This window comes from Grampus griseus (assembly GCF_964374135.1).
Source record: "Grampus griseus genome assembly, chromosome: 10".
NCBI classification, from domain to species: Eukaryota; Metazoa; Chordata; class Mammalia; order Artiodactyla; family Delphinidae; genus Grampus; species Grampus griseus.
Window position 1 is genome coordinate 36,539,606 of NC_139004.1, and position 14,131 is coordinate 36,553,736.

Genomic DNA, 14,131 nt, shown 5'->3' on the forward strand with positions numbered 1-14,131 from the left:
AGTCCAGGTCAGTTATTTTCTCTACCAGCCTCAGGAACAATTAATGGTCTTCCAAATAACACCAAGTAGAAATACTGTCCATGTTTTGTTTCGTTTTGTTAATTTTTATTTTTTTATTTATTCATTGGCTGTATTGGGTCTTCATTGCTGCGCACGGGCTTTCTCTAGTTGCGGCGAGCGGGGGCTGCTCTTCGTTGCGGTGCGTGGGCTTCTCATTGCTGTGGCTTCTCTTGTTGCAAAGCACGACCTCTAGGAGCACAGGCTCAGTAGTCGTGGCCCATGGGCTTAGCTGCTCTGCGGCATGTGGGACCTTCCCGGACCAGGGCTCGAACCCGTGTCCCCTGCATTGGCAGGCGGATTCTTAACCACTGTGCCACCCGGGAAGTCCTGACTGTCCATGTTTTATGAAAAAGGTTAAATTCTAAGGTTAATCGTGAAAAATCACTTGAATTTCAGTCAGATCTACCCCCCACCCCCATATGCTTATGGGAAAGTCTGGTCTCCATTTTCAACTTATTTTCCTAAGTTCTTATTGTACAGATTGCTACCTGAATCCTAGTATTTGTTCTCCCCTTCCTCCATGGTATAGAATCCTGATTCTGAGCCAGGCAAATGGTGGCCTGGAATAGACTAATCCCCCAACCTCCCTTGCAACTAGGTGTGACCTACCATGAGACTAAGTCCTAGCCTGTGAGTTGTAAGAGGAGATATTATGGAGCAGCCTTCAGGAAACTTCTATAGAACACTGCTCACACATTTCCTGCACTCTTTTCTGTCTCCTTTCTTTAATCCATCTAGTTGCTTGGAAAGTGGATGTAGTAGCTGGAGTGCTAGCTGCCACCTTGACCATGAAGACCTGGAGGAGTCCAGGTTCCTAAAGACTTTGTGAAACAGACTCATCACACCAGCCCTGGGTTGCCTACTTTTGGACTTTCATGTTAGGGAGAAGTAAATTCCCATGTTGTGTAAACCCTGCTGTTATTTTTGGTTTGTGTTACAGGTAGCTGAATCTAATCCTAATATAGCTCCTAATGACTGAAACCAAGAAACACTGTCCAGGGATTCCCAGGAAGACGTTCTAGGTGGAGAAACTACCATTCCAGTCTATTCTTTGTAGAAGAAAAGTGCGGTCAACTGCCTTTCTTGAGACATTTCACAGTAAGGTTACCAAGAGAAAAACCAACCAACCAACGAAACAAAACAAAACACAAACAAAAACAACCAACAACCCCAAAACCAAAACCTTAATGAAAACCCTAAATGGAGAGCCAGTCTTTGAAAACATTTTAGTTCTGCATGATTTGGTGGGAAAAACACAGTGCAGGTAAGCTGGAAGGCCTGTCCTCTTAGTTCTCATTCTGATGCTCCCTTCCTTGGCCTTGGGTTGGGTTTTCCTCTGTGAACAGTGAGGGTTGTTGAACTAGATATCTCTAGGCTTTCATACAGCACTGAAATTCTAGTCCATTTTCTAACTTCCATTACATTATATACTCCTTTTTGGATAAATTAAATAATCCTCAAGTGTTTTTCACAGTGCTTGGCACACGGCAAGGTGCCCTATAAACGTCAGCTAGGAGAGACCACGTTACTCATTGTTGTAGTTTCCACAGTGTCCTGCACAGAGGATGTGCTCAGCAAGTGTCTGCTGCATCCTCCGAGGCTGCCTTATCTTCTGTTGGTCCCCTGCCTGCCCTACAGAAAGCTTCTCCCCCGTACTTACTGGCGTCAGCACGAAGAACCTGAGAAAAGGAGACGTTAGGTTCCAGGTTACACAAATCCATGGCAGAAAAATCAGCAGTGGAGGAGGAAATACACTGTTTATTTACAATTCTTTCACTTTATCCACAATTTCCCATACAAACATAAAAACTAAAAAAATAAAACCACCACTTGGGAACACAAGTGTCTTTCTTTAATTAGTCCATCGAGGGAGGGTCACAGCCCTCTCACTCTGTGAAGGAGACTATTGAGGCACACTGAAGGGGAAAAGGAAAGGGCTAGAAAGAATGCCTGAGAAACAGCTCCCGATGAGAAATGTAACATGCCAGCGTGGTGGGCTTCACTGGCAGGCTCAGGGCCTTACCCACAGGGGAAAACTGCCTGGCTTTCCAAGAGGGTGCCGGCTGTCTGCCACCTCTTCACTACCAAACACCCAACATCCAACACAGGTCACACATCTCATGAGCTGTGTGGGGTGTGATGGTGACAGTGGGGGACACCGAACACCTCTCTCTGGGAAGAGCCCAAACCCCAGGGACACACAGGAACCCCTCTCCTTGGCACTGACAGTCAGTCACAGCTTCTGTCTTGAATACAATGCTGACTTAAAAATGTAAAAACAAAAGCCTTCCCCAGCTTCCAGGGGAAAGGCAGGGGCTAAAACATGCAGAAGGGCTTCTGCCTCTGTAGTCCTCTCTCTGGGAGGCTGCTAGGGGAGAAGGGTGGGGAGCTCTGACCGCTGAAGACGTGTAAGGAGCACGGCAGATGCTCCACAAAGGCCTGGGGTAGGGATTGAGGGGTGGGGGGCAGGGAGAGAAAACTCTGAGACACGGATGCCTGGGTTGGCTGCCACCCGGTCTTCAAAGCAGCTCCATCTGCTTGGCTGTGCTCACTCTAGCAGACTCCCGTTCACTCCCCTCACAGGAGGGCACCCAGAAGCCAACCTGGAGGTGCTGAAGCCACCTGCCCGGCAACTTCATTTGTGCTAGTGACCTAGATTGCTTTCACATGTTGATGCACATTATAAATATAAAATCATATCTGCTACAAAGAAGACATATATTTATACATCTTTACCCATATACATAATAACACAATTTACACACAATATCTTGGAGTGGGTCATCATGGAAAAAGCGTCTGGAGAGGTAAAAAGCCCCTTCTCCCTCCCCCACCCTGATCCTTCTCAAGGGATGCTTGTGTATGTGGTCACTGGGGCCCTTCCCAGCTGGTTGCAATGGGGATAGTCTGGACAGACATTCAGACGTGTAACTAAATGCTGATGGGTGTGTATACCCACATACACACACAGACGCAGGCACACATACAGATGTCTGGTGAGAAAAGGAAAAATGAAATTCCTAGCCCTTGGGTGTAGGCCTCTTCCCAGAGTTATAAGCATCAGTGCCTCCTCCATCTGAGAACAATGGTCTTAAAAAGCTGCCCCTCACTGGCTCAGACTTGGGCAGAAGGGGAAAGGCTAGGAATTGGGGATAGAGGGGAGGGGCCAGGAGTCTTTTGAAAACATAAGGCGTTTTTGACCTGTGAGCAAATCAAACTATGTCACAAAAAAGCAACAGTATCAGTTGGAGCTGGGAGGCAAGAGACAGCCAGTCCATGTAGGGCAATGTGACTGGAGACCCTGAGCCTTCCCCTTCTTCTGTCCAGTTTCTTTTAAAGGGGCAGACAACCCTGTACCTCCTTTTCTGTCCTCTCCCAGAGCTGGGCCCATCCACATGTCATGGAATACTGATAGTGGTCCAGGAGAGCCATCTGGAGACATGGAGTGGTGGACAGGCACGCCAAAAAGTTAAGACCTGGGTGGCGGATGTGAGCTTTTTACAGCAGGAGTGGTTCCTGGCCGGGGTCCACGGCTCGCACAGTGGCCACAGTGATCAGATTGCCATCAGAGATGGGGGCAGTCTGGGTCCCCGCGGGGAGACAGCACCTATCGGCGGTAGTGATTGGGGGCGTCGGCAAACATGTACTTGAGTCTATACGCCTCAGCGAGGAGCAGCCCAATCTCTTCGTTGCCCCAGTGTATCGTAGGTAGGTTTTGTAGCAGCATGAGGAGACCCTGGAATGCAAGAAAGGACTTTCATCATTTTATCACTGACCAAGGGACCGGCAGGCCCTGGAATGGAGCCCCTTCTCCTGGGTCATGCATCCCAAGGGTCTGATCTCCCTCCTCCCAGGCGGCACACAGCCCTTGGCCCCTAGTTCACATTCAGGAAGCCTTGAATAGCCTCTGCTGAGTCTCTGATCCACTAACACCTGCTTCTTTAATAATATTATAAATAGAGAATGACAACAATAAATAAGGATCTTTAAAAGAGAAAAATAATCACTCATCATCCAAATATACCTCTCTTAATTTCAAAGTATTCCTTTTTAGTCTTTTTTCACATGCATATTTCTTTAAATAGTTGTAATCATAATTATGATTTTACATGGTTTTTAACCATCCTTTTTTACTATAATTTTTGTGTTTTCCCATGCAGCTTTCAAAAATGATTATTCTCAATGTCAGTATTCTAGCATGTGGCTATACCCTAATTGACTCAACCCTTTCCCTTTTTCCCTTTTATTAGATACTTAATTTGTTTCCTTTAAGGAAACAAAACAAAACAAAACCTTTATTGATAAGGCTGCTATGTACCCTTTTGCATTTGACATCTTTCTCTGAATCCCAATGTTCACTTGTAATCACTTCATCCTCTGCCCTGTTCTCCAAAGACTCTCCTCAACCTACCTATCCAGCTGATTTCCCACTGTTCCCAACATATGAGCCTCATCCAGCCAAGTCCACTTCAGCCACATTTATCTGTGCCTCCAGGGTTTAATTTAGGTTGTTCCTTTCGCTTGGAACACCTCCTCTTTTCTCCTCTCCCTATCTAAATCTTATTCAGTTTTCAAAGCCCAGGTCCCTCAAACAGCTCCATGGAGATAGCCTATTAAAGAGGATATTAGAGTAAAAGATGAATGTGAGGATTTCCCTGGTGGCGCAGTGGTTAAGAATCCACCTGCCAATGCAGGGGACACGGGTTCGAGCCCTGGTCCAGGAAGATCCCACATGCCGCAGAGCAACTAAGCCCATGCATCACAGCTACTGAGCCTGCGCTCTAGAGCCCGCAAGCCACAACTACTGAGCCCACGTGCCACAACTACTGAAGCCCGCGTGCCTAGAGCCCGTGCTCCGCCAATGAGAAGCCACCTCAATGAAAAACCCACCTGCTGCAACGAAGAGTAGCCCCCACTCGCCGCAATTAGAGACAGACCGCGCACAGCAACAAAGACCCAATGCAGGCAAAAATAAATAAATAAAATAAATAAATTTATAATAAATTAATTAAACTTTTAAAAAAATGAATGTGAGACTTTAGGTTATCTCTGTAATTTAGCTACCCATGCTTCTGCTGGTACTTTGTATTCTTTCTCTGTCTTCTTTCTGAACTGGATATTCTTATTTTTCTGATTATTAAAGAAATAGTAGCAAGACAAAACCCAGAGACAGAAGGAGACTGACAGATTTGATACAATTTTGAAACCTCAATATGTGGAGGCACAAAAACAAGGTTAAAATAGAAGAAACTGACTGTAAGAAAACAGAACACTTATAAAGGACAAAAGGTTAATATCCACAATAAAAAAAAGGAGTACCTACAAATCAGTAAGAAAAAAAGGAAAACCACCAAATGGAAAAAATGGATGCGAATAGATAACACACAAAATATCAACGGCCCACCAACATGCTAGAACATGCTAGAACCCTGCCTTTGGCTGACTTGCACCATCCAGCAATGCTTTGTAGTTTTCAGTGTAGAGGTCCTGCGTATCTTTTATAAAATTTCTTCCTTTAGTAATAGAAAGTTAGTGGGGCACAAAGCTGCCTCAGCACATCAAGGCTATGTATGGCCAGCATGATTAAGTTCTGGCCAATTTTGGAGACAGTGTAACTCCTGGGTTCTGCCCTAAGCTTACCCTTCTCTCCTTCCTAGAAAATGGCTATGAATAGAGGAGTGGAAGTGGTCACCTTAGACTGTAAGAATAAAGCTATGTGTTGAAGATGGCAGGGCGACATGAGAGAAGAAATCCGAGTCCCTGCTACTCTGGAGCCCTGTTAGCCCTGGACTCTTACACTCAGACTGTTAGTTGAAGAGAAGTAGACAACTACCTTGTTTTACACCACTGTTATTCTCCGGTCTTGGTTTCAAGAGACAAGTTTATATCATCTTAACAAACACAGGCCACATCTATCAAAATCAGAAATGCAGGTAATTCCCTGCTGGCCCAGTGGTTAGGACTTGGAGCTTTCACTGCCAGGGCCCGGTTTCGATCCCTGGTCAGGGAACTAAGATCCCGCAAGTTGTGGCAGTGCGGCCAAAACAAACAAACAAAACAAAAACAAAACAAAAAACCAGAAATGCACATGGTCTCTGATCCAGCAACTCAACTTCTATGTACCTCTCCTTAGGAAATATTCGCACTCCTGTACAAGGGTCTGCACTGCATCATCGCCTCAAATAGTGGGGAAAAGGACACGAGGGAAGTGTCTGTCAGTATGGGACACTTAGATAAACCAGTTATCCAAATAATGAAATACAAGGCATCACCTGTAAAATGAAGCAGGCCTACATATGCCAAGGTGCAAAGATATCAAAGACATTTTAGGGGGGCGGGGGAACAAGCAAGTTGCAGAAAAATACTCATAGTACGATCCCACTGAGGTAAAAGAAAAAACACAACTATATGTTTGTATATGTACACAGGTATATAAAATTTTTAGAAGGCTAGGTGGTAAACTGTTAACAGTGGTTACCTTTGGGGATGGGAGACTTTCACTTTTTCTCATCATACGTCCCCTTGTTTTCAATTATTACAATAAAGTCTTTGTATATTACCTACTTATAAACTATTTTTTCGAGTAATACACATTCTCTGGAAGTTTAAAGTTTTGTTTACTTTATAAAAAGTAAAAAATCAGAAAATAAATTACCCTTAACTTTATAATCAAGAGGAAGCCACGTTTAAACGTTTTGGCATATTTCCTTCCAGTCCTTTTTCTGCACATTTTACACAGTTGAAATACTTTCTCTAAATAATTTTGAATCTGTTTAGCATTTATCATAAGCATTTCCTCTAATATTAAAAACTCCTTTTAGACATTTTCAACGGCCAAAGAATTTTCCATGATGCAAATGTACCATAATTTACATCTTCCTGCTTTGAGGTTTAATCATTTCTGGTTTTTCACTATAATGAAATTATAATGAACAGCCTTGTGCAAAAAGCCATATTTTAGATGATTTCCTTGGGCTAAATTCCTAGGAATGCAATTACTGTATCAAAGGGCATGAACATTTTAAAGGTACTTAAAGCTCATCCAGAAAAATGCTTATTTCCCTAGATCTCTACCAGCACTGAATACTCTCATTCAACAAACTTTGTTAGTTGTAACTCCTGTCCCTGAGATTTCCAAGCCTGAGAACAGAACTCAAAGCCATAAGTCAAAGGAATTCCCTGGTGGTCCAGTGGTTAGGACTCCGTGCTTTCACTGCCACTTTCACCGCCGAGGGCCTGTGTGGCGCAGCGAAAAGAAAAAAGATAAATCTGTAAATTGGAAAACCCTGCACTCAAGTTATTATTTTAATGTTTTCACAATTTTTGTACAAACATGTACTCATGTAATGTGAAAAAAATACAAAAATGGGGAAAATCATCTCGATCTATGCTTTCTGACATTATAGAACACCCACTATATTTTGTACAGTGATAAAAAGAGGTTACAAAAACAACGCATACAAAATGTTTCCATTAACAGTTATATACATACAGTATGTTTTTATTCATATGGATTTGCATGGCAAAATGTCTGGAAGGAGATATATCACCTTTGTGTGGTAAGATTTCAGGTAACTTTTTTTTTTTCTTTTTGCTTATTGGTATTTCTAATTTTTCTATAATGGTTACACACACTTGCATAATTGACAAGCAAAAATAACCAACAAAGGGGTGACCTCTCTAGAAGAGAATATTCTTTGATAGGAGAAGCTCTACCTGTAATTTCCAATTCTTCTAGTCTTGCTAGAAACCTCCCAGAAGCCTTGAAATATTTCTTCCCCTGACCAAAGTCAACCTCCCACCTCTCCCAAGGGCAGGGAGGCTTAGGTGGAGGTACCATTCTGCCACCTGGCGGCCATGCCTAGGAACTGCACCGCCCACACAATGCTGTAAGGATGGGAACCCTGCCCATGATGCATTGATAAATTAGGGATAAAGAAGTAGAAACCAAATTATCACGTGTGGGGAAAGAAGGTGTTAATCACAAATCAGGTGCTTTAATCAAAGGGTAGAGAAGAGACACTGCTAGGGTGGGGAACAACTGAACATACGTTACAAAGCCAGCTCATGGGAGCACTAAACATAACATGCAGTCAGGTGAAACACTACAGTCGTGAGAAGACAACTTGTGAGGCAAACAGCAGAGAGTGTTTCCACGTTAACAGAAGGGGGCAACGGCTTTCAGAAAAGAAAAGCTCGAAATGGCTGAAAAAGGTACCTTCTGAGAATCCACAGATTCCAAAGGAAACGGAATATTGCAGAGGAAGAATCTGAGCCATGTGTGAGGGGGTGGGGGGAAGACAACGATTAGACAAGGGGGCCAAAGGAGAAGGGATAGTAGGTAACAAGCAAAGAGGCCTTGGTAAGAAAAAAATGCAGGGGAAAGTCATTAGAGAATGTCCAACAGATGGAAGAATTGATGAGGAAGAGGGGGACCATGAAAGATAATAGTCTTCATAATGGTAATTATCATTTACTGAGCACTTACTACTCACCAGATGGGGTTCTTCACACGTACTCTACTATCACATTTAATTCTCATATCAACTCTATGAGGCACATATTATTACCTCCATCTTACTGATGAGGAAACTGAGGCACAGAAGTTAAGGAAGTTGCCTGGGGTCAGAGCGTAATGCTAGGCTGGGATTTGAACCCAGGCAACCTGGTTCTAGAGCTTGTGCTCATAACCACTATACTATATGCTGCATGCCTGGAGTAAGAAAAGTGGGGCATGATGGAGAAGGAATGAAAAGAAGTCATAGAAGAGGCTGCTTGAAGGAAATCTGGAAGAGCTGATTAATTTTACTCGGTAATAAGGGCCAAGGACAACCAAAGAGGATGAGTAATAATTAACAGCAAAGAACTTACAGGTCACATTAAATATATACTATTAAATATGACACTGTGTACAGAATCACCTAGCAATACTAGAATACTCTTTGCAAACGTTAAGTGCATTCAGGCATGTAAAAATACTTTCCTATTCAAATAAGTATTTTGAAACAAATCCCTCTTGTTTTGAGAATCAGTGAGGTAGCAAAACAATTCCCTTGGTCTCAATAAAAACTTTCAAAAACATGTCCTTGTATGTAAACTTTTTCAGTCAAATGTATTCATAGGCTTCCCTGATGTCAAAGCACCTAGTACTTTTAGCAAGTTCCCCCACCAGAGAAAGCCGTGTCCCCCTCCAATGTTTGTTTTGTTTACATGTTGAGGAATCGTGCCCTTTCTCACACCAGCTTGTTCTTGGTGGAAGATCTTTAGGTCCCAGGGTTGTCCCTGAACGCTTCTTCTGGGCAGGATTCAAATTGGCAATTTACTGGATATCTGTGAAGATGGGGCCTGCATTTGGGCAATGTTTCACAATCCTACCCTTAAGTTCCTGCAGAAGTGGTGGGTGGACGCCATCTGGTTCAAGGGATTTATTTACATTTAGTTTGTTATTTAGGCCTGGAACATCCCACGGGCTTAGCACTATTTCATTTAATAACTCTGACCTATCTCCCACAAAAGTCACTTTCAGAGTGGGAATCTCTCCAAGGTTTTCTTCCATAAGATGAAAGCAAAGGATTCTGAGACCAGCTGCTACTCTGGTTTAGAGTCATCAGCTGTCCCACAACTCCTCTGCCAGTTCCCTTTTTATGTATTTAAAGGAACTGTGGTTATTAGTCTTAGAGTTCCCTGCGCGGGGCTTCTCAACATCACTTCTGAGCCATCTGTGGGGTCCCATGCTCTCCTAGACTCTCAAAGATGCTGCTTTTCCTGAGGGGACGCTTTAGGCTGCAGGTGACCAGGCATTTGCTCAAGTGCCTGTCCTCTCTGACTTACATAAAATAATGTATTTAGGAAATTATTACCTCCATAATAATGGAGGAGGGGGAGGGGGAGGAAGAACCTTGCCCATGAGCAGGTACCACGTAAACCGAGTTCACGTGCCCCAGGAAGTGCCTGTCCAGGCCCTGAGGGAGAGGCATCAGAGTATAATCCTTGCCTGGAGCACAGGTTCCAGGTTTCTACACTTACTCGCTGGGTGATCTTGGCCTAGTCAATCTCTCTGTGACTCAGTTTCCCCATTTGTGAAATGGGGGTAGTAATTACAACTTATCTTGTGGGACTGTTGCAATGAATTAACATAGAGAGACATTTAGGATACTGCCTGATGCATTAAAAGTACTAAGAATTAGCTATTATTAGATTGAACCTTATTAAATTGCCAATACTTGATTATTTTGACCTATAAAAATAATTTCATAAGATGCAACCTAACATTATCACCATTATTCTATTACGCCAGCCCAGGCTGAGGGCCAGAATTGCGGAGGCCCCCTCTACCATGAAAGAGCCTTGGTGCAGCTCTGCTGGAAGCTCTCATTTGAAGCAGCCTATGGCCCAGAGGACGGGGCCATTCTACCCCTACAGCACCTGTGCACGGACACGCCTGAGGTTCCCTTGCTCAGAGGTCTCAGGAAGGAAACTTCTTTTTTTGTTGTTGTTGTTGGCCGCGCTGCGATGTGGGATCCTAGTTCCCTGACCAGGGATCAAACCCGTGCTCCCTGCAGTGGAAGTGCAGAGTCCCAACCGCTGGACCACCAGGGAAGTCCCAGAAACCTCTTAAAGTGAGTCTCCTGTGTCAGTTTTTGGTCCCCTCTCCCAGGCAGACCCCAGACAATCGCCCAGCTAGGGAGAGGCAGATGCCTATCTTCTGGGAACTCTCACCACAGCTGGGGCACCGCCCTTTGCCCCTGCACCCTCTGAACACCTCCTCTCCAGCCCCATTTGGTCATCCAGCTTGGTTTCACCCAGGATTAGCCTAGCACGGTTTACTCAGAGACTTGGGTTTCTAAAGCTGTCTTCACTTCACTGCTCCCTGGACTCAGAGTACATTGCAGGAAGTAATATTAGTGCTAATAAGCTCACTGTTTTGAGGGCCATATGCAAAGTACACCAACAGCTTCACATGTGATGATTTGTATAATCCTCATAATAGTCCTAGGAGGTAAGTACTCTCATCCCCATTTTACAGGTAAGAAAACTGAGGCATAGAGGGCCAATTTACTTGCTTAAGGTTGCACACCTAGAAAAATGGCAGAGCTAGGATTTGACCCCAGGCAGACTGGCCCCAGAGACCGTGGCTTAACCACTGTACTATTCTGCATAGTCCCCAACTTTAGAAGGAGGGTTCCTGCTTCACCCTATACCCTCAGCTGGCTCCCCTTCTCTGCTCTTTAAGGGGGATACATCGCCAGTCTGCTGGAACTGCCACAACTCTTTTATATCTGCAGCTACTTCACCTGGTTTTTCTTCGAGTCACTCAGCTTTTAGCCCTAAAAACTTCTGTCCCCCAGGCTAGGCCTGTTTGGCTCTCTGGGATACCTGTATTCACTGACAGAGCTTCCTCTGCAGTGATTTAATTGCAGGCAGCCCTTTAGCAATTAGGATGTACGGGCCTTCTTTCTCTACAGAGGTCACAGAACAGCATCTCACAACCCCACACAACGCTCTTCTGCCCTTGTTCCTCACACCCGTGCCATGCTTCTGTCTCCTAAGGGACACCGCTCGTCTATCCTAACACAGCCAGGTGCAGTTTTTCTTTTATTATTCATAGAATTATAGAACTACGGAGTTGGGAGGAACTTTAATCACCCATTCTGTTTTATCTAAAGGAAAGAGGGGAGACTCCTCTATGAGTAGGACTAGCTGAGGTGCTAATAAGCTGACAATAAGTCCACTGTCATTCTGTGGATTAGTGCAGAAAGACCTCAGGTCCATCAGATAATCGAATATGCTACCCAGCATAGAATACCTCCATGTCTACCAGAGTTTTAAAGTCACAGACTATTGTCCTGTACTCTATCGATATTGTGAATGGCTAAAAGCCATTCCAGGAATCATGTCCACCTCCCTGAGCTAATCTCGGAAGCACTTTTATCACATATGACAAGGCCCTCTGAGCCTGGCTCATGATAACCAAATTAGACTTCGTGCTCTCGATATCCTGCCCCACCTCAACCACATTATCAAAACTGATGGCTCGCCCAGCACGTGGCCAGTCCGGGCCCTCGTCCTCATTTATCCTAGGGTGTCACACATGCTGCTGGTTGGCAGAAGCTGTGGCTCTTTATCCGCTGCCTGCAGCCTCGGCCCCATGGCTACCATCTACTCACAGAAGCCCACTCTTTCCTTTTTTCTTCCAAAGCCCTTCCTTGGGCAAATTGGGTCCTGTCTTTCCATTTATCTGCTGAACAGGCTTCTGTGCTTTAACCACCTAACACCAATTATAGAGTGGGACTTCCCCGGGGGTCACTTGGAGATGCTGCTGTTCTTGAGAACACCTATGGTATCAGTTAGAACTTAGAAAAACATTCAACCCCCTCTGGCTTTTTCCCCTCCCATTTTTAAAAGGAATATCTACCCATTAAAACAAAAACAACCAGGCTTCCCTGGTGGCGCAGTGGTTGAAAGTCCGCCTGCCGATGCAGGGGACATGGGTTCGTGCCCCGGTCCGGGAAGATCCCACATGCGCGGAGCGGCTGGGCCCGTGAGCCATGGCCGCTGAGCCTGCGCGTCCGGAGCCTGTGCTCCGCAATGGGAGAGGCCACAACAGTGAGAGGCCCGCGTACCGAAAAAAAAAACAAAAAAACAAAAACAACCCCCAAATCCCTCAGTTCAGCAACATACAAAGCAGAAAAACAAAAGCCCACTGCCACCCCCGGAGATCACGACCATGAACTGCCCTCAGGACTCTCTCTCTGCAGATGACAGAGCCTGGCAACCTGTCTCCTCAATCCCCACTCCCCGTCCCCCTGTCCTGGGCCCCCTGCAGCAGCTGCCTGGCTTCCACCACCTCTTCAGTCTTCTTCACATCCCCCCCTCGGGTTCCAGGACACTGGGCTCCCACTGGTCACCTCCCTGCCTCCTGGCCTGTCTGCCTCGCCTCCCTGACCTCTTGCGTAGGAGGGTGCAGGGCTCAGGCCTGGCCCTCTCCTCTCCTCTGTCCACTCCCACCTCCTTCGGATCTCATGCAAGGCGCTGGCTTTAAAGACCATCTAGCCAAAGGCTCCTAAACATACACGTCCAGCCAGATTGCTCTCTCTTCCGACTCCAGCCCCCTAAGGTTTATCTCCCTATTCTACCTCTCCATTCGGATGTCTAACAACATTAAGAATCCGACACGCCCAAAGCCGGACTCCTGATCTTCCTCCGTAAACGTGCTCCTCCTACAGCTAGCTTCTCACAAACTGTAAAGCCACCCTGACTCATCCCTTTGTCATACTCGACACACAATTCCTCAGGAATTCCTGTTGGCTCTACTCCTGTTGGCTCTATACCCAAGCTCAGGCCGCTTGTCACACCTCCACTCCACCATCCAGGTCCAAGCCACTCTCGTGTGTTACCTGGAGGACTTACACTAGCCTCCTGGGTGGTCTCCCTGCTTCCAGCCTTGCCCGCACCTGCAGTCCACACCAGAGTGAACCTCTGAAACCGTAAGTCAGATCATGTCCCTCCACTGCTCAAGACCCTCTTCCACTCAGAGTAAAAGCCAAAGTCCTTACTCTGGTTATGAAGTCCTCCATGATCTGGGTCCCTTGTGACTTCTCTGGCCTCACTTCTTCCTACTCTTCCCTTGGGCCACTCTGCTCCAGGCCACACTGGCCACCATCATGGTTCCACCAACAGCCCAGGCACATTGCGACCCCATGGCCTCTGCAAGCCTGTTCCTCCTGCCTGGACGCTCTCCCCGCAGATCCCCAGATGTCCACATGGCTCGCTCCCTCACCTTCTCCCAGGCTTTGCTCAAATGTCACCTTCTCAGTGAGCCTATCCTGACTACTTTGAAATTGCAACCTGTCCCTCCCCTACCACCTAATAATCCCTTTATCCTACTCTACCTTTAAAAAAATTATATTTCTTATCTCCTTCTAACATTCATTTTAATTTACTATGTACTAGGCTTTTGTTTACTTTCTCTCCCCAACTAGTATGTAAGCTCTACAAGAGCAGAGTTCTCTGTTCAACTTTCTCTATGTCCTACTCCCTCAGTGGTGCCTAGTATGTTGCAGGCGTTCAA

At 45.5% G+C, this 14,131-nt stretch overlaps 1 protein-coding gene across 1 annotated transcript in view; it reads right to left on the reverse strand.

Annotated features, from left to right (window-relative positions):
* Positions 1 to 1,822: 1,822 nt before the first annotated feature.
* TBC1D22B (TBC1 domain family member 22B) overlaps positions 1,823 to 14,131 on the reverse strand; it is a 64,937-nt gene continuing 52,628 nt past the window's right edge. The window contains exon 13 of the mRNA XM_082664705.1: positions 1,823 to 3,796. Coding sequence (XP_082520831.1) covers positions 3,668 to 3,796 — 129 coding nt within the window. The 3' untranslated portion in view covers positions 1,823 to 3,667. The remainder of the gene's footprint in view (positions 3,797 to 14,131) is intronic.